The sequence below is a fragment of the Pleurodeles waltl genome, chromosome 2_2 (genome assembly GCF_031143425.1).
Source record: "Pleurodeles waltl isolate 20211129_DDA chromosome 2_2, aPleWal1.hap1.20221129, whole genome shotgun sequence".
Taxonomy (NCBI): Eukaryota; Metazoa; Chordata; class Amphibia; order Caudata; family Salamandridae; genus Pleurodeles; species Pleurodeles waltl.
In genome coordinates, this window is record NC_090439.1 from 875,349,608 (window position 1) to 875,375,426 (window position 25,819).

Below are 25,819 nucleotides of genomic sequence, written 5' to 3' on the forward strand. Positions count from 1 at the left end.
CCAGGGGCCCCATTGTTCGCCTTCTAGGCACTGGAGGTGCCTTCATCCAACCAGGTACTGTTTAAAGGACCAATATAGTTGCAATCCAAAGTTCTTTCTACAGACTTTTGTTTGATTCATATATTACCTACCTGCGTTTGATGTTTTTACATATGTGTATGCAAATGTTCCTTTTATGGACATGCTTGCTAATATGTTTTTCTAACTTGCCATATGTTTTCTAATGTTCCTACTATGGGCATTTTATGATATTCTTATGACAAGTGCTGTGATGTAATAACGTGTTTTCCTGACTACTGCTTATGTTGCAGAATACTGAGTAACCTGTGTGTTATGTGTGACTACTGCTAGGTTGCAGAGTAACTAATGTGTAACGTTCTGACAACTGCTAAGGTAGCAGGATAGTACTGATATGTGATGTTTGGTCTGATAATTGCCTTGTGTACAATACAGTATATTTTCATATAATCTGGTGTTGTGTTTCCTTTGTGGTGGGGATATTGCATCACATGTGTTGTGTGTGTTGTGCAAACGCTTTACACATTGCCTCCAGGTAAAGCCTGACTGCTCGTGCCAAGCTACCAAGGGGGTGAGCAGGGGTTATCTTGGACGTGTAACTCCCTTGCCCTGACTAGAGTGGGTAAGTTCTGCCTGGCTGAGGTGCATTCCATAGCCAACCAGAAACCCCATTTCTATCAGGTGGGCATTGCCCTTCTGCACCGTCTGGGCACCTACAGGTGGTCTGGACTCTGTCCCCACTCTGCTTGGGTCCTCTTCTCCCAGAATCCATGCCTGGGTTCCTCAAGTCTGGACCAGGGGTCGTGACAGCTGCTGGACAACTGAGATCCACACTGAATTCAGCAGGAGAATCCAACACGACTTCACTCCCTATGCACTTGGGGCCCTGGTGTAGGTACTCCACTGTTCTGGATATCCACGGGTGGGGGCACTATCTAACCTCCCTTGTCCCAACGGGTTTCCTCAGTGTCCCCTGGGAAAGGTCCTGAAAAGCAAAAACTCCAACTGCCACATCCCCATGTTAGCCTATGAACACTGCCCTGAGATTTCTATTCTGTACACAAGCAGGTGAGTCCTGCCTACTCACTTTGGGGGTTTTAGTACTTCCCCAGGCCTAAGGGTCCTTGGTTAGTAGTGTGGGTTGGGAGTGAGTTTTGCATTCCATTATTTTAGTCTATGGTCCCTTTATGCCTTTACTTACCTGTTTCTAAGTATATTTTTGTATGACTATATCTCCGGTTAGGGGATATACCAAAGTTAGTTCTAGAGTGTGTGTTACAATAAATATTACATATTTTTGTAACACTGCTGTGGTTCTTTCCTATGTGTACTTCACTGACTGACCTGTGTGGTATTTTCAACCGCTTTACATCCTCCGGGATGAGCCTTAGCTGCTCTCCACAGCTACCCCTGTGAGAGCTCTGGTCATCTAGAGCCGCCTACACTATCACTAAGGGTTGCTCGGACTCAGTACAGGGTGCCTCACCTATAGGTGTGCACCATATACTGAGGCAGCCTCCTACACGCTTTATGGATATTAGTGCTGCGGCCAGGTTCTTGTGCCTTTCTATGGCCCCATTTCACCCACAATCTGACTTTTGCTTCTATGGTGGCTACGAAAGGGGCTTCCAGCCACACCAATACCCTCACTGCCACTATGCTGCGCACACTCTCCAACCTCTGTGTGGCCGAGGGCACGGTAGCCACAGAACACGGGGATGGGGCAGCCAGCGGTCCTATTTGTCCACCACCCTGGCAGCTGCAGCCTCCAAACCTTCCTTGCCCACATATCATCATGGCATCCAGTTGGCCGTAGGATTCGCCATCACTTGCCCCACTAGTAGTCTATAACATCGGACAGGTGGGTTTTGCAGATCTTCCGAAAGATCTACGCCAGCCCTTCATTGGAACCCCTCCCCCATGCCACCATCCTACATCAGGCTGATGGAGGATCACCTGTCCCTTGTCTGCCTGCAACTCACAGAGCCATTGAGAGGTGACCGACAGCAGATGTACGTAATGTTTGCTATTCCCACTATGTTCTGGTGCCGAAAAAGGATGGAGGCCTTCGTCCTGTCCTAGACCTACGGCCCCTTAATTACTTCCTCAAAGAGAAAAAATTCAAAATGCTCACATTAGCTCATGTCCTGTCTGCCCTGGACCCAGGAGACTGGATGGTAGAGTTGGACTTGGACTTGAAGGACTCATAATTCCACATTCCTGTCCTGCCTGCCCACAGGTGTTCAGTTTGCTGTGCTCCCCTTCGACCTAACCAATGCCCCTGATATGTTCACTATGGTGATGACTGTGGTTGCAGCTTATCTGTGGAGATCAGGGATGCCAATCTTCCCCAGTCTTGATGACTAGCTGATGAAGCCAGGCTCGCCCCACCTGTCATCTCCCACCTCCAGACTACGGTGGACCTCCTGCATGTGCTGGGGTTCACTATCGACATGCCAATGTTAAACTTGACTCCCTCTCAGACACTCCCTTTCATTGGAGCTGTTCTGGACACAGTGCAATTTTGGGCATATCCTCCAGAACGTCGAGTCCAGGACGTTCAGATTATGTTATCAATGTTTCAGCCACTTTTTTGGATTTCAGTGAGACAAACCCTGAGGCTGTTGGGGACTCATTGCCTCCTGCATCCTGCAAGTGATGCATGCCAGCTGGCAAATGCGGGCTCTGCAGTGGGACCTGAAGTTTCAGTGGGCACAGCATCAGGGGAATCTCTAGACATGGTTTAGACCTGCAGTGGTGGTTAACGAGCCGTAGTTGGGTCAACAGCATACCCATCTCCCATCCCCAGCCAGATTTCATAGTATTGACACATGCATCACACGTGGGATGGGGCAGCCATCTGGGAAAAGTGGAAATCAGAGGACTCTGGTCTCCAGCGGAATCTGGACTCCACCTCGATCTGCTGGAGCTCTGGGAGATACGACTGGCCTTGAAAGCCTTTCTACCCTCCTTCAAGGGAAGGCAAGTGCAGGCGTTCACAGACAACACCCCTGCCATGTGGTACTGCAAAAGAAAGGGTGTGGTGGGGTCATGGACCCTTTGTCAAGAGGCTCTGCGTCTCTGGACATGACTGGAAAGTCAGGGTATATCTATGGTGGTTAAACACCTGGAGAATTCTTTGAACAGCAGAGTGAACAAAGTTTACCTTAGTTGATTAGCAGATCACAAATGTTATCTCCACCCAGAGGTGGTGCAAGGTCTCTTTCAGCAGCAGGAAGATCCTTGGTTAGATATGTTCCAGTGAGAACACACAATGTCAGCAGTTTTGTGCACTGGACTTTCCAAGGCAGCTCTCACTCAGGGGTGCTTTTCGTCTGGAGTGGAGCTCAGGCCTCATATACGCCTTTCCCTCCATACCACTCCTGCCCAGAGTTCTCAAGAAGGCCAAGAACAACCACACCCAAGTCATCCTTTTGACTCCGGACTGGGCATGGAGAGTCTGGTATCCCTAGCTACTGAGCAATGCCATTGATCCTTCGATCAGGCTGCCCATTCGAGAGGATCTTCTGACACAGCAGCAGGGGAGGGTCCTCCACCCAAACCTGTTCAGCTTCTACCTTCTTGTTTGGAGATTGAGCGGCACAGTTGACAGCTTTCGATATTCCTCTCGAAGTCAGTATTGTCATCTTGGCAGCCAAGCACCCCTCCACCAAAACGGTATACAGCTGCCTTTGGAAACAAATTGTGGCATGGTGTGCAGAAAAACAAGTTGACCCCCTTTCTGCTCACCTTTCTCAGGTATTCCTTTTTTGTTCTTTCTGTTGCCCAGCAAAGCTCTGCTCATGGCACTCTCAAGGGCGACCTCACGGCTGTTTCTTCTTTTCTGTGGTTGCCTGACCAGCCATCCCTCTTCGGGTCCACCATAGTAAATAGGTTTCTAAATTGTCTTGTACATCTCTTTCCTCCTTTCTTATTTATCATGCGTCAGTGGACCTTCATCTTGTGCTAATTTTCAAGATGTGTGTTCCTTTCCAGCCTTTGTATAATTGTCCCCTCAGGCTCCTTACAATCAAAACAGCCTTCCTTGTGGCGATTACATCTCCCTGAAGAGTGAGTGAGCTCCAGGCTTTGTCAACTAAGCCTGCTTACTTCACCATGTATCCTGATAAACAGGTGCTTCACAGAAAAGCCTCCTTTCTTTCAAAAATGGTCACTCCATTTCACGTAGACCAAGCCATCACCTTCCTTACTTGTTACGTTCCCCAATATCCAATGGTAGAATGGTAGTGACTCCACCATCTGGACCCAAAAAGAGAGTTGTCTTTCTACCTTGATCGAACAAAAGAGTTCTGGGTGGACGATCAACTCTTCATGTGGGTATATTGGAGCGAAGAAAGGATGGATGGACCATGCAGAAGAGGACCATCTCTAGATGGCTCATTCTCTGCATTAGGTTCTGCTACCCACTGGCCAAAAAGGAACTCCGAGGACTTGCTCATTCTACAAGAGCTAAAGCTGCTGCCACTGCATTACCATGCGGAGTACCTGTCCTGGATATCTGCCAGGCAGCAATGTGGGCCTCTTTGCACACATTCACAAAGCACTACTGTTTAGACAGTCAGGTCCATAGAGATGGGCACATGGCCCATACGGTCCTGCAGGACTCCCTCATTTGAAATTGGTCTGCAGACCCATTTCCAGGGTGGTATTGCTTGGGTATCTATTCCAAGGTAAGGAATATACAGCTAGAAGTCTCTCTCAGATGAACACGTTACTTACCTTTGGTAAAGCATTATCTGGTACAGACTGTGTCAAGCTGCAGATTCCTTACCGACCCACCCATCCTCCCCACTCTGCAAACAGATTTTTAGGGACATGGCTGTTCTCTTTCTAGTTTTCACACCAGTGGTCAGTGTTCTTTATGATTCAGCAATTCTGGTGTGGAAAATCATGTAAACAAACTGATGGGGGGGTGCCTCGGTTGCACCTATACAGGTGCTGCAGGCCTCAGTTCTGACGTGGATGGTGCATGCAGAGCTGAACTATGCCACACGCAGGGGTACTGCTCACAAAACTCTTCCAGATCCAGTCTGATGCTTGCGGAAATTCAAAGGTAAGGAATCTAAGGCTAGATAGAGTCTCTATCAGATAAGGTGTTACTGATGTAAGTAACTTGTTCTTTGGGCAAATAATAATGACCTTTCCTTCCTGACGATAACAGTAAAAGTAACTTTACATCCACCTCTGTTCACTGCCTTCACCCTCCCCCAACACCACCACCCAAAAAGCACTATAATAAAGTTTTATGAATTTTGCCCACATAATGAATTAGTTTCAAACAGACTCAAAATTATTATGTGGACTTAACTTGAAATGCTAGACCCATGCACTATTATTTATGTAATCCTGAAATTGTGGAATTACCAGTATCAGTTAAAAACGTTAATAGAACTTAGAGAATGCTGAGAAGATTTTCTAAGTGTGTTTGCCATGTGAAAGAGAGTCTTTTTTCAGTGAAAGGAATCTAATGTTCCTTCCTGGTCCTACTTCAGCCCATGCAAATGATCTCTAAATGATCACTGCGCACTTTTTTTCTAGCAGATGACAAAACCCATCAGTGCTTTGTACCACTCAGAATTTGTTTGATGGTAAATCACTGACATTTGTTCCGTTTTACAACAAAGAGAGATACTCATTTCTGGTTATAAAATGGTGTTCATCTTGAAAACTAAATGCCTGAATGTTGTTTTCTTAGATTAAGTTAGGGTTCTGGGGATGCCATATTGCTCTTGACTTATACTTGTTCTGACTCACCATGTTAATTTAAGTTACTATGGTCACAGGAGCATTCCTTGCTTTGTGGAGTGTGCCTCCATCCTAGATATCCTGTGTGATGTCAGGTGTGTGTAACTTTTAATGTATATTTATTTTACTCTTTGTCTCAAAGGTGGTTTTAAGAATCTCATTTCACTCCTTCAGTATGTTGCCTTGTTGCCCTGTTTTGACGGAATAACATTTTTTGTTCTTTAAACATGAAAACGGTTCTAAACTAACAATGTGTATTTGTTTGTACGCAGGTGCCATCTTCAAATGGTTCAGTTATTTATGTCTGGTGCACACGTCTGAATTTGGAATTGAATTCTCAAGTGCAGCAGAGAATGGTACGTGCCTTTGACTTTTCATGTCCTGAAGTAAAATAAGGTCAGAATGACCTGGAAATTAGATTTATAGAGTGCTCTCTTTCCCTGAGCAGCTGGAATGAGTAAAGAATAAAGTCATCCTGTTCTTTTGTTCCACTAGATTGTGTTCAGCCCTCTTTTTATCATGAGGAGCCATCTGCCTGATCCCATTATCATCCATTTGGAGAAAAGGAGCCTGGGATTGAGTGAAGCCCAGCTTGTACCAGGTCAAGGAGAGGAAAAATCCTTGCAAAACATTGAGCCTGACATGACGCATCACCTGACATTTCAGGCAAGGTAGGTATTACAAGAATTGAGTCAGTAGTAAGGAGGGCTTGAATAATTTTAGCAGCCTCTATCAGTACATCTTTTCATCTTTATACTGTCCATGTGTGAAGTATTCTGCCAACTGCATGGAAATAAGGTTCTGAGTGCCAATGAAGATTGTATCTAACTAATGTCCCCCCTCCCCTTCCTCACTGTGTGACATTTTGCTCACTTACATCATTGGCAAAGGGAGTAATATGTGTGTACCTTCTTTTTCTGTTGCCCTGTTCTGTAAGTTGTTCCAAATGTTTGTGAATCCCTAGCATGGAGGACGAGGTGAGATAGTTCAACTACTACACATAAAACCTTTCCATCTCCCTGAAATATGAAACGGTGACATGCCCATAATCTCCCATGAAAAGCAGAGAGAGTACCAGTCAATAGCTTTTAGCCATGACACCTATATGGCTCAATATACAGACTTTACTCACTGTGTACAAGAAGTTTACAAGAAAGGGTGCTTGTACGCAATATATAAATATGCGGTAGTCTAAGTAAAACCAGTGGGGTAGCCTAAGTATATCTTGGTCAAGTTCACATGATCGTATGCAGGATTTTCACAGCCCTGCCTGCCTCTGTGTTAGTTGGGTAGGAGTGACTGGCCAGATTTTCATGGTGTGCTCATATGTGACATTCACTTAGTACAAATAGATTATATAGTTATTAGTTGGATATTTACATATATTTTTTGGTACAACAGTGAAGTGATTAACTATGAAGCCTATGTGGTTTCATTTGCCTATTTCAACACTTTAATTCTGGCTCCCTCTACTCTTCTGCCACAGTAGGCATTATGTCCACTTTGTTTAGTCCAGTTGGGAAAATTACAATTCTGATGGATACTCTTAACAGCAGATTCTCCACCTTGTATAGACCCCTGTGCAGCAGTCTGGATCAGGAGATTTTTCTCTGCAATTCCCTTGTTTGCCAGTAAATGGCATCATGCAGCTCTTTATCAGGTCCGTCCTTCCCTGTAAGTGACTTAGGGGGCAACATATAAATCCACATCTGCGTGCCAGCATCAGTTTCTTTCTTTCTGCACTTTTGAAGTTGGATATGGAACTCGTTTCCTCATTTTTGTGTCAGTGACAGAAAGTTATTTTGCCACATTTTTCACAATGTGCAAGGGAAAATGCTCACTTCTCTAAAACGACAAGGCATCAAACTCTGCCAAGACTGCCATAAGCAGATTCGGTGATGGACCTGCATAAGGTCCATGTCTGGGCTTCTCACACCAGTCTAATTTGTGTGGTGACCGTGCTCTGATGAATCCAAAGGTCATCCAAACCTGAAAGGCCAAGCTCTACATCACCGAACACCCGAGGAGGGCACTTAAAGGTCAGTTTCCCTCAAAGATGGGGATGCGTTCTCACTGTGAATGTCACTATCGAGAGAGGTCATCTTCCCATTCCAAGTTGTCAGGTAAGTCAAAAAAGAAATACAAGAATTCAAAATGCAATTCAGAAGTCAGGGTTCCTCCCAATCTCGGTCCTGGTCCTCAACCATGGAATCGATTCTCCCCAACTCATCTCTTTTCAGCCAAAGTTCCCAGACTGATCAGAGACTCTGCAACAGGCCGAAGCAGTCGGCAGACCATGTTGCAAATTTTTGCCACGCTTCCTGCTTCTTCTGGCTCACCTCCTGGGCACAAGAATCCAAGGACTCCTACAGTTCGGCCACCGCTGGCAGGTTTGTCCCTGAACCTGCCTCTTGAAGTCCTGCCAGGTCCTGCCATGACTCTGGAGCTGATGCCTGCTCTGACTTCACACCAGCGCCGAGATTATCATTGGTTCACCTTGTGTCAACACTAGCAGCGACTCCAAAGAAGAACTGATTGTCCTCTCAGACTCATAAGCGAATGCTCTGCAGCACCAGATAAAGTTGCATCTATCTTGGCCTCAGCCACAACTTGTCCAGTTTCATCCACACTCAGAAGGGATGGTTCCTTAATGACAATCGTTCTCTGATCCTGAAGATGACACCCAACTTCATAAGGAGGAGAATTTATTTTTGGATCTCCAAGATGCCAGTGGTCTTGATATTTTTCCTAACACTGGCCTCAACTCTCCACCTGGACCTTCCATAGAGTAATCAGCCTCATTTACCACAGTTGTCAAGAGTGTTGCAGAGGTTCACAACCTCCAGCTGCCTTGAATAGAGGTGAAAACGTAATGTCTTGACTGAAGTCTTGCAGCTAGAGAAGACGTCTTCAGAGCAGTTAGAAAATCAAAGCACATGGAAGCCCTGGAAAATGGATGTTCTCATCCGCCAGTTTAGCCCCCAGGTCATGATGAGTAAAATTCCACCTGCAGTCCCAGATGACCTACAAGCCAATTTTGTCCACATTATCCAAGACTGACAAGACACTGCAAAGTACTTCATAAGGCCATGATTGAACACCACAGATTGTCTGGGTTAGGCACTTGGTACAAGCGTAGTGCTTTGGCACCACACGTGGATAAAATCCATGGGCTTTTCTGGTGACCGTCAGGCATCACTGTTCGACTTGCCATTTGATGGCACCCATCTTTTCCAAGACAAAAGGAGACTCAGCCCTCAGCTTTAGGGACAGCAGAGCAATGGTGTGCTTTCATGGCTTCTACCAGCCTGTGTGACAGTATCTCCAGCTATATCGCTCCTTATGAGGCTTTGAAAGCGTCATACAACAGAGACCCTGGCAAAGCCTACCTCTACAGTAACAAACCTTCCATCCCTTTCAAGGGAGAGGGCGTGGATCCAGCAGACTACGTACAGGTCCCCAGGGGCAACGTACTACCTAGTCTCCTGCCCCATGCACCCACCCACTCCCAGCGCTTCAAAACCCCTTTAGTTTTCCCTTTGCTGCACACTGTCACCCTATTGGTTCGAGTATAATTAATTTCCTTCAACAGTGTCAGAGTATTACATCGGACAAATGGATGCTTCAAGTTGCAAAGGATGTTTACACCCTACCTTTCCTCCTAACACCACCTCATCTACTACTACACGATCTGAGGACCAGTTGCCATCCTCCAAAGAGAAATTGAATTTCTCTGTGCACCCCTTCGACCTCACCACTGCCCCTCTGGTGTTCACAAAGGTGATGGTGATTGTTGCAACGTATGTTCTGAGATTGTGAGTACCAATCTTCCCATACTTGAAGACTGGCTGCTAAAGTTAAGCTCATCTCAATCAGTTGTAGACTACCACCAGATGACGGCGAACTGCCTAACATCTTTGCGGTTCTAGGTCAACAGGCAGAAGTCACACCTGTGTCAAGAGGCTCTGTGTCTCTGGAACTGGCTGATTCATCAGGGCATCCCCCTCATTGTACAATATCTGACAGAATCTTTCAACACCAGAACGAGTAAAGTCAGTGTATGGTGCTCGAGACTAAGGCGGTGTTTATGTTCAAGGTTGTGAACGCCTTTCCAAATAAGACAGTCTATCATGCATCCAGTGTTCCTCACTCCAAATCACCCATCCAAAGTGGAAGAGAGACTGTACACTTGGACCTCTATATCAATTGCACCAAGAAACATTGTGTGGACAATCAACTCTTTGTGGGGTTTGCAGGAGCACAAAAGGATAAGGTAGTGCAGAGGAGAACAGTTTCAAGGTGGATACTCCTTTGCATAAAGATCTGCTACATAGTGGTTACGAAGCAGCCCATAGAGGATTGAAGGGCTCACTCCACCAGAGTCTAGGCTACTCCCACTTCACTTGTCTGTGGAGTGCCTTTGACATACATGTGCCAGGCTGCAACTAGGATGTCCTTCCACACTTTCACAAAGCACTTCTGCCTTGAGAGCCAGGCCCAATGAGAGGGGCACTTTGTCCTTTTGGTCCTGCAAACCTTTTTGGTCTGAGCCATTCCACAGACCCACTACTTGGGGAGGTACTGCTTTGGTACCTGCTCACAAAGTGAGGATTCTGCAGTTAGAAGTGTCCTTAAGAAGAACGATCTTTCTGGTGTATACTCTGTCCACTTGCACATTCCTCATAGACCCTCTCTCCTGCCTGTTCTGTGGAATGGACTTTCCACCCTATTAGAAGGTCCCAATTAAATATCTACACACTGTCAAATCTGACATCCTGTCTGATGGTGTGGACAGATATCAGAAAGAATCTGACGTTGACATGCATAAGTGGTGTTTATATGTGATGTGGCCCAGACGTCACTTCTGGAGCAGGATAGACCGCACAAATCCTCTTACTGGTGCACAAGGGAATTGCTGAAAAAATCTCCTGATCCAGTCTTGTACTTGAGGGTGTTCAAAAGGTGAGGAATCTGGGTTAGATACAGTATCCACCAGAAAGAGCCATACAGCGGGGTAAGTAACTTATTCTTTAAGAAACATATTTGTACTCATCGCAGTAACGTATGATACTTTTGGCAAAGTATTGTAATTTTTCCATCACCTTTGATTATGCATTTACCATCAGAATATACAAAACTTCTTCCTTTCCTCGTTCGTTGAGACTTGGAAAATACAAGCCACTCCAAGCGATAGTTGCTGCAATCTTTTATTTACATTGACAGAGAAAAAAGACGACACGTTTTGACCCAGGGAGTCGTGGTCACATGAGTATTTGCAAACCATTGTGAGATTTAAACTCTTACAAAGTGGCAAACATAAAGAAGGGACATAATCCTGACTATGTGAAATAACACCAAAAAAATTAACATAACAAAATGGATACATATTCAATTATTTCTTGCGGGTTACATCATCTTATTGTTCCTTTGTAAACCTATTCAGTCTTCCAACCATTGATTTCGATCGCTATATGCTATTAAGGAAACAATATTAGTCGTTATCATACACAGAGGAGACCCCAAAAGTGAGCAGCAAGCAATCATGGAAAACTAAGTATACTAAAAATATGTAAAAAAGTGGGAAAAATGTATACTCTCATGATCTGTATTTAAACATTGCCATATGATACTATGCAGTATACTTGTCAGAATTAGACAAAATGCAGTGAACCTGACCTCTAGTCTAGTGAAAGTACCCCCTAAATAATTTGGCTACAATAGCCTTTGTCAAGTTCCTGTATTATGGACCAATCCATCCTACAATTTGTAATACACAGAGGGCCTGATTACGACTTCGGCGGATTACTCCGTCCCAACTGAGATGGATATGCCGCCCGTGGGATATCTGTCACATTTGGGACAGAGTAATCCCCTCCCCAAATTAGTAATCAGGGCCATAATATTTCAAAGCGACTGCCTTGTTTCCAGAACACTCAGTTCATCTTGCAGTCACTCACTTGTTCCTCTTTCCTCGATCAATTTGTATCAGCTAAGAAAGGATATGTAATCATCAATCAACAGTTAAAAATGCATCCTTTGTTTCAGGTGCCCAGTTAAAACAAGTGACTGTTTGAAGGAATTTTTTTTAATCTTTTATTACATTTTTCAAAACAACATAAACATTGTGAATTAAAGCAGCGCAAGTCCCCGAGCACAACACACAGGATGTGGTGTAATCACAGAACAAGACTTTCTAATCAGTAACGACCAGGAGCCTAAGTGCTCCTAGACACTCCCAGAGTACCTCAAAGATCACAGTGCTAGGAGAAAGGGCACCTATTATAGAATACAGTTGTAGTACATTGAATTATCGCTGGGAAGCCAGACAACGCTCTTGTTCTAACAGTGCAGTCTCCAACTTCCTACGAACCCTACGTGTAGTTCCTATGCATGCCCCTCTAATAACTGCCTTAAGAGGTTCCCATTCTATAGATCTGGAGAATATAGTACCCGTTTTAGCGTCTATATAGTTAGTGAGAGATGTTGCCAATGCCTCCCGGCATGTTATATCCCAGGAGGCATTCGCCAAGTATGCCAACGATGTCCAACACTCCATTCCAGCGGGAGCAGTACTGCTGCGTGATCGGATAAATATCGCCCCAAATGTATCACCCCTTCAGATCCTGTAGATCTACCCCAGGCAGCTGTATGTGTTGTGAGTTAAAGATCGGCAAGCTTATTCTCGGATCCCAGTATGAAGTGCATGCCAGCTGTCCCCAAATCCCAGATAAATCATGACTGAGTTCAGTGAGATCATCATCAAGGGTTTGGTACCATGTTTAGGTGGGTAACGATCCCAGTCCCCATCAAGGACACAATTAAAATCACCTGCCCAGATTATAGGGTCACCCACACTATCCTCCATCAGAACCTGCATACGATCCAAAAAATACCTATTGTCTACATTGGGTGCGTACACATTCAGAATTGTGATCTCTTTACAATCTAGTACCCCAGGGAAATAGTGGCCCTTTTCAGAGCTTCTGTCCCTGACAGGTGCGTCGCCTGTAGACATGTAGTCTGTACTTTGTGTCATCTGAGGAAGGAGTGAACTCTCTTAGCATAGCCTCTCAGGCGCCAAACATTCCATGTTCCATGTCAATACGGAAGTGAAGTCAGCCATGTAGTGCTAACAGTCCCTTCCAGTATGCTGACTCCAAAAATTCCCCTCTATGTCCCACCACAATGGCCTCTTCCTATGTCTTGTAGATACTCAAATGCACACTTGCGCTGCAAACCACAACAAGCACTCCATAACTGACAGGACAGGAGTACAAAACAGTATAACTGCCTCCAACATCCCCCATCCAGTATATACAGCAAAACATTGTAAACCAATACTGTGAATCCAGTAAAATCTACACTGCCAGGACCAGCAGCCTAACCCCCATTATCCCAACTGAGGCCTACCACTGTGCATGGGAGGAGAACGCCAACCCCACATATCGGTACTGTATATATCCACCTCATACATCAGAGCATATCAATGACAGTAATGAGGTTTTAAGAAGTGTGACCTTTGTGTGTAGCATCGTCTGTGATAACCTCACAGTTTGACAGCCGAATTGTCCACACTTGTGTTTGAGACCAGTTTGCGAATCCCCCGCATCAGGGGGTGTAATCACCTGAGGCTACACAGACGTGGTACCATCACTTTAAATTACCACTCTTTTTGGGTTGTCTCTTCTGGGCGTCTGGAACTGAGTCACTTCATCCACTCCTTTCGATCTCCAGTCCGAGCCAGGGGCACCCCAGCCAGGGCCAGGTCCCTCATGTATCGAACACACAAATCTCACTTGAACCTTATCCCAGACCTCCAACCATCTCCAAACATCTTCCGGTGTGTCAAAAAAGTGGGATTTGTACCCCGATAGGACTTTCAACTTGGCCGGATACAATAACATATAGCGAAGGCCCAGTGCTCGTAATTTCCCCTTGGCATCGAGAAAGCCCTTCCTGGCCTCCTGAACCCTGTTAATGTAGTCTGGGTATATTGAAATCCAATGGTTCTCAAAAGTGGGCCGTATCCATTCCACTGGCTGCATGAAGGATGTTTTTTCTGTCTTTATAGTTGAGGATACAGGCCCTGTATCACAGTCCGCTGACTTCTTGAACACAGGTGGGTAAGTCGGCCCTTCCACGGGCCACACGAATATCACAGGCTGAGACCGCCAAGGGTACAGGGCAGAGGTCCCCCTCGTCTGTCTGCCGGCACCGCTCACCAAATTTCAGGGCACCTCATAGTGTAGGTTCAAGTGCAGCAAATTAATCGTGATAATATTGCTGAAAGTGGCAGGATGTTTCAGGATTAGGTGAGGCCGCATGGGAGCTCCTCAAGAATGCATCCTGTCGGCCATCTTGCATTGCCACTTCCCCAAAACAATCTACTCTTTAAATAAAACCTTAATCTATACATTTTCCATGACAGGATTTGTTCTTTCAGGCTGGGAGAGTCTTCACCGTTATAAAATCAATTCTGTAGATGTACAAAACGTTTTTCATCATTGTTCATCCACAATGGGGCCACACTTCCTGCCTCCAGGATATATTTTTACTCTAATTTACGTAGTGTTAGCACCCTATCACCCCCTCGGGAAGTCTTACGTACACTGTCAATTACGGAAAATCTGACCACCTTCCAATCACCTCATTGTGCATCAATGAAGTGCCATGCTGCGCTATAGGTTGTATAATGGTTGTTTATAGCCATCACATGTTCAAGGATCCACTTCTTGTGGTTCTACCCCTCATACCACTTTTCACTGGAAAATATGGTGGCATAGATGACACAATCAGTTTTACAGGTGTGTGTTTATTAATTTATTAATGCTACGTTTCTGTTTGATCTGTTTCAGTTAAAACATTTTGACATTGGATCTAAACTTAAAGCCTTATAGTGACTGCATTTATAAAAACCTGGCAAGGGATTCGCATGGTATTTGAGGGGCTCAAATAACTTTGACCCAACCTATCCTTAAGAGAGATATTCTGTTTAAATGTTATAGCTGGTCTTTCACCGATCACATCCTTAAGGGTTTCATCCTGGAGTACACTGTCCCAGGTTCTTTGTAAAATGCCTCACAGTTTTCCTGCTTGTTAGTGTATGTGGTGATAAAACAGATGAGTTCCTTATCAGATCTTGCAATGTTTTTCTGTTCTTTGGGCCTGTATATGATGGTTTCCCTATCCACTTTCTCTACTCTATCAGTAGCCAGTTTCAAAATTACATTAAATTAGAATATGTAAATTCTCACAGATCAGGGAGAAGGGCATGCCTATCTGACACTCCTTGCTCGGAGTGAAAAAAACTTTAGATGGATAGGTATATATAGATAGATAGGTAGATAATTATTTTCATTTTACATTTCTTTATGCATTTTGGATTATTGTTGTTAAATTGCAGCAATTCGGTGACTACAAATACAGCCCTTAGTAGTCCTTGGTCTGGTACCAAAATCAAAGACAATGGTATTACAAATCCATTGTTTTGCTTCAAAGCTGTTTAGTGATAGTTTTGCTTTTTAACTGTTCTTATTCACTACATAAACCTGAAAGTTAAAAAAAGATTATTAACACATAAGAGGCTTCTTTTGAATGCTGCTTTGTTGTATACACGAGTTCTGGGTCTGGCCTGTGGCCATGCCCTGCTTCCCCAGGGTGCTGGTGCGTCCCTTTTAGGTCGAGCAAATTGAGCAACCCTGCTTTTCAACATGTTGTAATCTGTTCTATGGGCTTTAACCACGCCCATATCAGGCTCATCACTTTCATTCGTTTCTGAGCCTGCCTTTCAAGTGCTTTATGTTTGTCCCACCTTGATGTCATCGGTAAATGCTCTAATTGTGTTCTGCCTTGAGGTTGTTTTGTTACTGCGTTGGAGACTGACCCTGTTACATGGATTATTGCACGATCAGCCATGTACGGTGCACTATTTTTTTCTTTTGCCTCGCTGCTTCACGCTCCTGGTGATTGTTTCTTCCTCTTCCTTGTATTCAGGCATCTTGCTGTTTCTTTGCGATGTCTGCGGGTTCTTTTTTATTTAATTTTGTTTTGTGCAGTTTTATGTAGCACAAACTTGACACAAATGTATTGGAGCATTTATTTATTTATTTATTTTTGGCAGTTTTATATAGAGCAAGCTTGATACAAAGGTATTAAGAGGGTTTTCCATGAGCACTGGTTACATTACACAAGAACACATTCATTTTTGGTAGCAAGGGGGGATTAAGTGATTTGTCCAGAATCACTGGATGTTGAGCCGAGATTCAAACCGTGTTCCCCAGCTCTAAAGTCGGCACCTCTGGCCATTACTCCAGATCCTCTCCTCTGGGGTTCTTTGTCTGGTGTGTGTTGGGGTAGTCTGAGAAGTTCTCTTGGTTGTTCTCACGAGGCCGGTGGTTTCTTCTGCTTCTCACAAGTCGGCCCTTGATGGGAAGTGGAGAGTTTGTCAAAAGTGACCATAGAGCGAGACCTGTGGGTGAGGAGAACTTGAGTCAGTACAAAGATATTAGATGTACAAAGTGTGCACATATAAATACACTGTGCCGGACACAGATGTAGAGAATGTGGCATACCGACAGAGTTGCCCATCTTGGACCTGAGGAACCAGGTTCAAATCTTGGTGTTGTTCCCCCCAGATCCTGTGATTCTGGGTAAATCACTAAAAATCCTGTGCTTAAAAAAAAAAACCTCCAGTGTCCTCGGTTGAGTTTGCTCCTCTGTTTATGAGCTGAATTAAAGGATTTATTTTGCTGTAGGACATTTAATGGAGCCGTGTGCATGATCTACAAGTATGTAAAATAAGTATCAGCTTCTTATTTTATTTTTATGGACTCTTGTTTTTTATTTTATTTTTATGGACTCTTGTGAAATTCTAAACCGTTAACTTTCTAGTTGCCCCCCTACAGTGTGAATTATTTATCTCACTGCATTTTGAGGCTCCTATGTGAGCGTTTTTGATGTTGAAGGGCTGCACAAAATGCTGCACTTTTAACTTGTATTACCCCAAAACCCGCACCTGTCCTGTTTCTTCTCCCCGTCCTCATCTTGCTTCTTCTCCCACCCATCTCTGTTTGTTTTCCCCCTCCCAACTGAACGAAGGGAAAAAAGTTCTATGAAGCAGCGATCACTGTCCACTTCATAACGCTTTTTTATTTAACCGTGACGTTTCCCCCTTCCCCCTTCTCCACCCCACCCAGTGCCGCACCCAAAAGCTCGTTCTCCGCTGCCGTCGAGACCGCTCCTCTGCATGTACCCTCTGCCTCGTGACATCACCTTGCAGGGCCTTTTACACGATTCTGCTTCTGGTGCCGCTGGGAAGGGACGAGCCTTTTACGTTAATTTTTTTATGCAATTGTTTTCAGTTTTTATTTGAAATAAATATTTCACCATAAGGCTCATTGTCACGCTCCCACCTGCCTTCACAGCGCTCCTTCGATGTATATAGTAAGCTTACATCTTTGTGATCTATAACGTTATCCCCATTAGTTCCTTTGAGGATGCCAAAACTTTAACTCCCAGAATCCATGGTTTGTTAAATAAAATCTAAGATGGGAGAATGGTGTCCTTGATGACATGGAATTATCTGGTTACTTTAATTTGGGAAGTATAAAGTGTGTGGATCAAATCTCTCTTTATACTACAGCTAATGTAAAAAGGCAACAAAAGGTAAACTCTGAATGCAAGTGCTCAAAATCCTGGACCCGTTTTAGCGATCATATAGTTTCACACTGCCCAAAAGTAGTCTTAGAAATCAAGCTTGCCAACCTGAAAATAGGCAGCACGATTGGTTTTGCTTCAGTTATAAAGCATCTGAGAAAGCAATAAAAAATCTCAGTACAAAAGCTTTTCTTTGGGCAGATGCATGGAATAATGTTTCTGCCTTCACGCATCCTTTCCCTTGACTAAAGACTATCAGACCCTGTCAACGGGGCAGACAATAGGCTGGTAAAGGAGACGATTCATCCATTCTTGATGCATTATCATGTGCTGCTTGGGGTCTCGTTTAAAGCCCTAGCTCAGGCCAGGCAACAGTAACAGAGCTACACAAACTCTGGACATGAAACAGATGATAAATGGCTTTCAGTGGGAGAGGTGGGTGGAATATAGGCTTGCTGATGGCACGCTTCGTTCTCGTGACAAGTGGAAAGAAACAAAGCCTGATCCCTATACACACCTATGTCTGGCAAGAAATCGTGAAAATGTCTGGACTAACAGAGAATACAGTATACAGCCGGCCGCAGACCCAGTATTTCACAATTTTAGGCCCACAGTGTTGCAGCAGTAAATGTCTGTGTAAAGGGTGTGTGCTAGGCATTGAAAACAGTAGGCTATTTTAATTGATTTTATATAGCGTTCTGTACCAACAGCAAGGCACTTTGTGGACGCACAGCAAGCTACCATGACAGGTGGTATAATGGAAAAAAAGCTGTGATAATTTAGTTTATTTATCCAACTGCCTAAGCTTGAACTTTCTGGGGCACACACACATGACTTTGATATGCTATTAAAATGTCTTAGATAACTACATAATATTTTTTTCTCTGTCAGATGCACAGTTGGGAGGAGGGCAGTCATTAGGCTACATAGATTTGTAGGTGCGGTTTGGCAGTGCAACTGTCACTAGACCTTTTACATACACCAATTGTATTCTACAGTTATTTACTTCCATGCAAATACAGATCTATCCGCATACTATTTACTTGTAATGCTTCACATTACTATACAGCAGTGGTTCCCAAACTGTGGTCCGGGGACCCCTGGGGGTCCCTGAAGCCTCCTCAGAGGGTCCCTGACTGCTTAGAAAATTAAATATTATTAACAGATTAGGCCCTCATCTTTCAGTAATGACTCAGTGGGGAGTCTGTAGATTCTAATAATGATTCGGTGGGGGTCCCTGATTCCAGTAATGATAAAGAGGGGGTCCACAGAAGTCATAAGGTTGGGAACCACTTCTGTACAGCATTCATTTAAAGCCAGACCTATTGGCATTGCCAATGCTTGTTAGCCTTCTAAGTCCAAAAGGCTGTTTTGGAGGGAATACCCGCCTAATGTGGCTTTCTCCTACCTCAATGGATGCTTCTATTGAGTATAGATGAGTGTGTGTTGGCGGGGCAGGGGATGGGAATGGGACGAAGGGGTGTTCTGAATGGTGCATATGGTGGAGTCTAGACTCTCAAGTCCATAGTGCCGAAGTCAAGCCACACCTGGGGCCGGAGTTTCTGGTTTATTTTTAACATGCTTCTGCTCTGTCTAAATCCCAGCGGAAGCAGACCCTTCGAACTCTGATTCCGTGGTGAGACACATGCATATCATGTTAAGCTGCTTGTAAAATAAAAACTACTTATCCCTCTCTCTATTCCTTTTTATTTATTATTTGCAGTTCTCACCCCTATCTATTCACTATGCCACATAATTCCACTATTCAAATGCACTCTACACCACACAATTCCTCCCCTCACAATTTTGCAACTAACAATTCCAGTACAACCCACAGACTTCCCCTCCACACACATCCACTCCAAAACAAAACACATGGGTACAAAAACATTGTCATTTACAATGCCAATAGCTCTAACTCTTGCAAACCCAAGACCTATTGCATTGCAAGACTTGTTGCATTGCAGTTGCTTGTTATGTTTTGCTTGTTAAGTGTTTTAATCACTTTGGCCCGGTATTGTGTGTTTTTTGATTAATGATTACATTCACTATGTTGAAGTTGTGGTGCTAACAGATTTGTTGCAGCAATTAGTTGTTTGTGTTTGCTAACTGTAAAACACATTGGCCCGATTCACAAAGGTAAACTTAGACGTTTGGTCTAAACTTAGATCAAACGTCCAAATTTACGGCTGTGTGAATTCACAAAGGGCATCTCCGCCCGAGTGCGGACCTAAAAATACTACTCATAAATGACTTTTGTGAATTCCCACAGTTGTAAACTTGGACGTTTGATCTAAGTTTAGACCAAACGTCTAAGTTTACCTTTGTGAATCGGGCCCATAGTGCATGATCATGAACACATACAATATTCATAAAAACGGTTTTGCTATAAAAACGGTCAAGGCGACATCCCATTTGTATGTTGTTTGGATCGATCATCAAAAGTCAGCGTTTTCGGTAGGTTTGGGGATTTTTTTTCACTTGTATATTGCCCATCGCTCAAGATCAATTTTGCAACTCAGCCTTTTGGTAGGTTTTTGGATTTTTTTTCAATTGTACATTTCCCATTCACAAATTCTTGACAAAAATATAGGTAATAAGCCCTTCGAAGAGCTGCATTTTTGCTCTTTTCTCAAAAATATCTGATGAAAATGTCCCTCATGAGCAAAAGGTACTACATAAAACAAGCCATTTTGTGCTAGCCGATCCTGGTGTACATGTGTTCATTCATTCCTGAGTTATTTGCAAACACATTTGTAGTAAATTGAACTTTTTACAGTGAAATAAACATCAGTCTTCAAAACGCATGTATCCGTATTAGCCTTGCAATGTGTGTAATTGTATATACCTGCACATAAATACATATATTTATATTGTACATTTATATGCCATGAAAGTGAAACTAGGTGTGACACTGTAAATACAGTAATACATTCATTTGGGAACACTTCTACGAATAAACCTAGATTCATAAATACATTTATTACTAGAGTGCAAAGGTCATTGTCAATGTTTTTATCATAGTACAGCCAAATATGAAAAATAAATTGCTTAATATCGCACAGATTCCTGCACTCCTCCCAGATGCCTACGTTTTCCATCTCTAATCCAAAAACACATGAAGGAGAATCCACCTCCCTGGCAGATTGTCCTTTGTCGTGATAGACTCTATTAACTAAACAAGGGTTTATTTTCAGAATCCCAGTTATTGGGGGTACCTAGGATCCCCCTCAGATGTATACAAATCTTATGTGAATCACACCCAGGAGTGTTTGTGCAGAACCGCCAGCTTTCTGAAGACATCCTGCTGTTGTATCAGGGTGCTGCACTTAGCTTTTTTCTTCTGGGCCCTGAACCATATAGCAGATGTAGATGTATTACTTGTGAATCTGTTACAGCGATGTTAATGAGCGGCGCATTCCAGGTGCTGCATAAATATACTTCAGTATAACTGTATTGAGCCAGCTTTAAGCTACCTGATAGCACCTCTTTTTCTAGAGTTCCAATATCCGCCCTGGTTTTTCTCGCCTTGTTTCACTCTCCGGAAATGGGCAAAGAAAGAGTGAGAGAGATGGTCCATCAGTCCAGTAAAAATGTGAGAAACGTTATCACTCACCCAGTGTGTCTTTACTGTAATAGTTACGATCAAGACGATCACAGTCAGAAAGTGTTATTTAAAAACAAATTATTATTATTGTTTTATTGTTATTATTCTCTCAGTTCTTGCTTGTTGTGACTAATGAAGTTTAATGTTTGTAACTGGTGTTTTCCTGGTTGGTGTCACCAGAAAATTGTTTTTTTATGGGTCAAAACATTTATAAAGTACTTAAAATTATTTTTTAGTGAATGCTGATAAAATGTGTTTTGATTAATGTTGTAAGGGAAGAGGATGATCCTTCGGAATGTGCTGTTCCTATTTCGACAAGTCTTATTAAGCAGATTGCCACCAAGACTCCTCTCGATGGCTCTCTGACCTCGCTCATCTCTGAATTCTATAAGCAGGACAGCTCCTCGCAGCCATCGTGGCCTTACAATAAACAGGATTCTGACAGGTAATGGTGGCATGCACGTATCTTCCTTCAGCAAGCACGCATGTTATGGATTGTGTATAAGGCAGTGGAAATTGAATGCTCTGTCCTCGAGTGCTATTGGGTATCTGTGCATTTTAGAAGCTTGCTCAATAAAGTGCAATTTCAACTGTTTATAATATATGTTCACAACACTGTGATACAATATTTTGTGTTATTGATTGTTGGTAATAACTATAATCATGGATGGAACGCCTTTTCAGAGCAATACTTTCATTACTTCAAAATAGTCTGTGGAACTCACTGTGCGATCAGTTTAGTAAGAACTGCAATCACATTTGGGCCTATGAGTTGAAAAGCTTCATAACTGAGGATAACGTGTCTTTATTGTACGAATGCATTCATGAATGTATGCAGTGCAAACCTAGCTGGGATGCAACAGCGTTCTTTACTTTAATTGAAGGGAGGTATTCTGAGAAACGATTCAAATTATATTATTGCATTTATTTTGTTTACATTCGGTTTACATTACTTTTCACATATTCATAATTTTCGGCACAGAGAAATAAAGTGAATTGCCCATACTTACATGCCTTTTAAATAAATAAATACCAAAGGCAGCATTATCACACAAGTTCCCTTGTGCCACACTTGGTAGCTCAGCTGCTAGACCACAACAGCTCCTTAATGAGCTCACTCTTCTCATTGAGGATTGAAGGATGCCCTTTGTATGATACGGCATCATTATAACAGAAAATGTGCTCCATGGGATGAAATGTAATGAGCAGTCAAAATGTACCTCATGGCTGTCCCCATCCGAGTGCCCCCTCAAAGTGCTCTTGCAGCAGACACTATCTTGCTGCCTCAGTACCTACTGAAGACACACGTAATTTCTAAACTAACAGACCCAGGATGTGAGGCATATTCCGGGCTTCATCTCAGAATCTGAATCCTATATGGACAAGTAGGTTGGTGTGCCTGAGGAGTGTGGATTCACTACCTTGTTGCCTCAACGCGGTACTTCCGTAGATTTGAACACAGAAGTTTCAAAGTTTTCCTTGGAGTTAGGTACCTGGCCACTACAGACCTTTTCTGAGAATGATGAAGAATCTACTGTAGCAGAATTGCAATTTTCACTGGTATACATAATTCACAATCTGGAGACTAAAGGGTGCCTCTAGCGTTTCAGGAGCAGGCCAGATTTCAGGTGTGAGAGCTCTAGAGAGCAGCCTTGTCGATACATCTTGTTCCTGTACACATACTGAACCGAGAAAGAAAGGACTAATTGAGTCTAGTACCCTCATTCAGGTCTGCCACGGTCTGTTAAATCTCTTTGGTCTTGTGCGGTCCCCATAGTCATTGTTCCGATCAGCACTGATATTGAGGATGCAGAGTGGTCCATGAGCAACAAGAGCTCTGGTTTTGCCTTCAGAACGTTGTATATCAGCCCTTTGCCCAGATTTCTCTGGATCTTGTGAACGGAGGTCACATGCAGACTCACTCCTAGGTAGACAGCTATAGCTCTATCTGCCATCCCAGTTGCTTGGGTTGAGAATCTCAGAGATATGACTAGTGGAATAATAAGTGAATCACTTATATTTCTTCAGTGGAGAAAGCCTCATGTTAATACCACAATCTAGTTTTATTTTTTGATATTGGGATTGAATGCTAACATCTTCTATGAAGATTGTTAAGGAAAGAAACTAAACTTCTGATGTAGGATCGAAGCATATATGGTACTGATTCTTTCACCAGTGGGTCCTTATCACCTTAAACCTGTAGGCTGTTCACTGGCAACTTAAATTGATGAATTTTATGTTGTGGCAGATAAACCGCTTGTGGAAAGTATTCCGGTTAAGTGTAGCTGCAGGGAGTCCACTATAACATTGTTCATATGTCGGAAGTTGGCTCTGTATATACTATCTCAAAGTGAGAGATAGTGTGCACAGAGTTCAAGGGTTCCCCTTAGAGATTGATAGTGACAAAATTAGATAATTCTAATGCTCTATTTTGTGGTAGTGTGGTCGAGCAGTAGGCTTATCAGAGGGTAGTGTTAAGCATTTGTTGTACACACACAGGCAATAAATGAGGAACACACAATCAAAGACTTACTCCAGGCCAATAGGTTTTTATATTGAAAAATATATTTTCTTAGTTTTTTTTAAGAACCACAAGTTCATGATTTGAAGTAAATACATAAAATGCAAGGTACTCCACATAGGTAAGTAAGGAAATTTGAATTAGAGCAGTAACATACACAGTATAGGTTAAAATGGCAATATGCTATTTTAAAAGTGGACGCGGCACAAATCAACAGTTCCTGGAGGAGGTAAGTAAGTTTATGTTTCTGAGGTAAGTAAAGCACTTACAAGTTCAGTTTACTGGGCATAGGCAGCCCACCGTTGGGGGTTCAAGGCAACCTCAAAGTCACCGCACCAGCAACACTGGGCCGGTCAAGTGCAGAGGTCAAAGGAGGGCCCAAAACGCATAGGCGCCTAAGGAGAACAGGGGTGCTCCGGTTCCAGTCTGCCAACAGGTAAGTACCTGCGTCGTCGGAGTGCAGACTAGGGGGGTTTTGTAGAGCACTGGGGGGACACAAAGAGGCACACAAAACACACCCTCAGCGGCACAGGGGCGGCCGGGTGCAGTGTGCTTAGCAGGCATTGGGTTTTCTGTAGAAATCAATGGAGGGACCCGGGGGTCACTCTAGCGGTGCAGGCAGGGCACAGGGGGGCTTCTCGGGCCAGCCACCGACTGGGCTAGGCCAAGTCAGTTGTCGTCTCCGTCGTCTCTGCAGGGCTTTCAGGTCAGCAGTCCTTCTTTGTGTAGGTTGCAGGAATCTGATTTCCTGGGTTTTGGGTCACCCCTAAATACTAAATTTAGAGGTGTGTTTAGGTCAGGAGGGCAGTAGCCAATGGCTACTGACCTGGAGGGTGGTTAGACTCTTTGTGCCTCCTCCCTGAGGGGAGAGGGGCACATCCCTAATCCTATTGGAGGAATCCTCCAATCTCAAGATGGAGGATTTCTAAAGGCAGGGGTCACCTCAGCTCAGGACACCTTAGGGGCTGTCCTGACTGGTGGGTGACTCCTCCTTGTTTTTCTCATTATCTCCTCCAGCCTTGCCGCCAAAAGTGGGGGCAGTGGCCGGAGGGGCGGGCATCTCCACTAGCTGGGATGCCCTGGGGTGTTGTAACAAAAGGCATGAGCCTTTGAGGCTCACTGCCAGGTGTTACAGTTCCTGCAGGGGGAGGTGAGAAGCACCTCCACCCAGTGCAGGCTTTGTTCCTGGCCACAGAGTAACAAAGGTATTCTCCCCATGTGGCCAGAAACCCGTCTGTTTGTGGCAGGCTGGCAGAAACTGGTCAGCCTAGCACTAGGAGTCGGACTGGTATTCAGGGGGCATCTCTAAGATGCCCGCTGGGTGCATTTTGCAATAAATCCCACACTGGCATCAGTGTGCATTTATTGTGCTGAGAAGTTTGATACCAAACTTCCCAGATTTCAGTGTAGCCATTATGGAACTGTGGAGTTCGTAATTGACAAACTCCCAGACCATATACTCTTTATGGCTACCCTGCACTTACAATGTCTAAGGTTTTGCTTAGACACTGTGGGGGCATAGTGCTCATGCACATATGCCCTCACCTGCAGTATAGTGCACCCTGCGTTAGGGCTATAAGGCCTGCTATAGGGGGGACTTACCTATACCACAGGCAGTGTGAGGTGGACATGGCACTCTGAGGGGAGTGCCATGTCGGCTTAATAATTTTCTCCCCACCAGCGCACACAAGCTGTGAAGCAGTGTGCATGTGCTGAGTGAGGGGTCCCCAGGGTGGCATACGACATGCTGCAGCCCTTAGGGGCCTTTCCGTGCATCAGGGCCCTTGGTACCAGGGGTACCATTTACAAGGGACTAATCCGTGTACCAGGGCTATGCCAATTGTGGGAACAAAGGTACAGTTTAGGGAAAGAACACTGGTGCTGGGGTCTGGTTAGCAGGGTCCCAGCACACTTTCAATCATAACTGGCATCAACAAAAGGCAAAACATCAGGGGGTAACCATGCCATGGAGGCATTTCCTTACATCATACATATGGCTTTTCTGCAGTTTCAAACAGCTGTGGCCTGTCTTTAGTTCACGCTGTCTCTGTTCTGCTTCAGAGACACTAGGTCAGGCTAAGACTGTAACTCAGGAATAGACAAACTGTAATGCAGAACATCTTTCACAATGAGTAGCTTTCTCATATCATCCCAGCCACCTTCTACTGCAATACCTGGAAGTCTGTTTTGTGTGTAGAGTTGTTATTTTATAAAATGTCTTGTCTACCTATTATTGATGATTCACTCCATAA

The 25,819-nt window shown here is 44.0% G+C and overlaps 1 protein-coding gene across 3 annotated transcripts in view; it reads left to right on the forward strand.

Annotated features, from left to right (window-relative positions):
• VPS13B (vacuolar protein sorting 13 homolog B) overlaps positions 1-25,819 on the forward strand; it is a 2,423,697-nt gene that overhangs the window by 2,214,620 nt on the left and 183,258 nt on the right. For all 3 annotated transcript variants that reach the window (XM_069220546.1, XM_069220545.1, XM_069220547.1), the window contains exons 46-48: positions 6,057-6,140; positions 6,280-6,455; positions 21,321-21,491. In XM_069220546.1, coding sequence (XP_069076647.1) covers positions 6,057-6,140; positions 6,280-6,455; positions 21,321-21,491 — 431 coding nt within the window. The remainder of the gene's footprint in view (positions 1-6,056; positions 6,141-6,279; positions 6,456-21,320; positions 21,492-25,819) is intronic.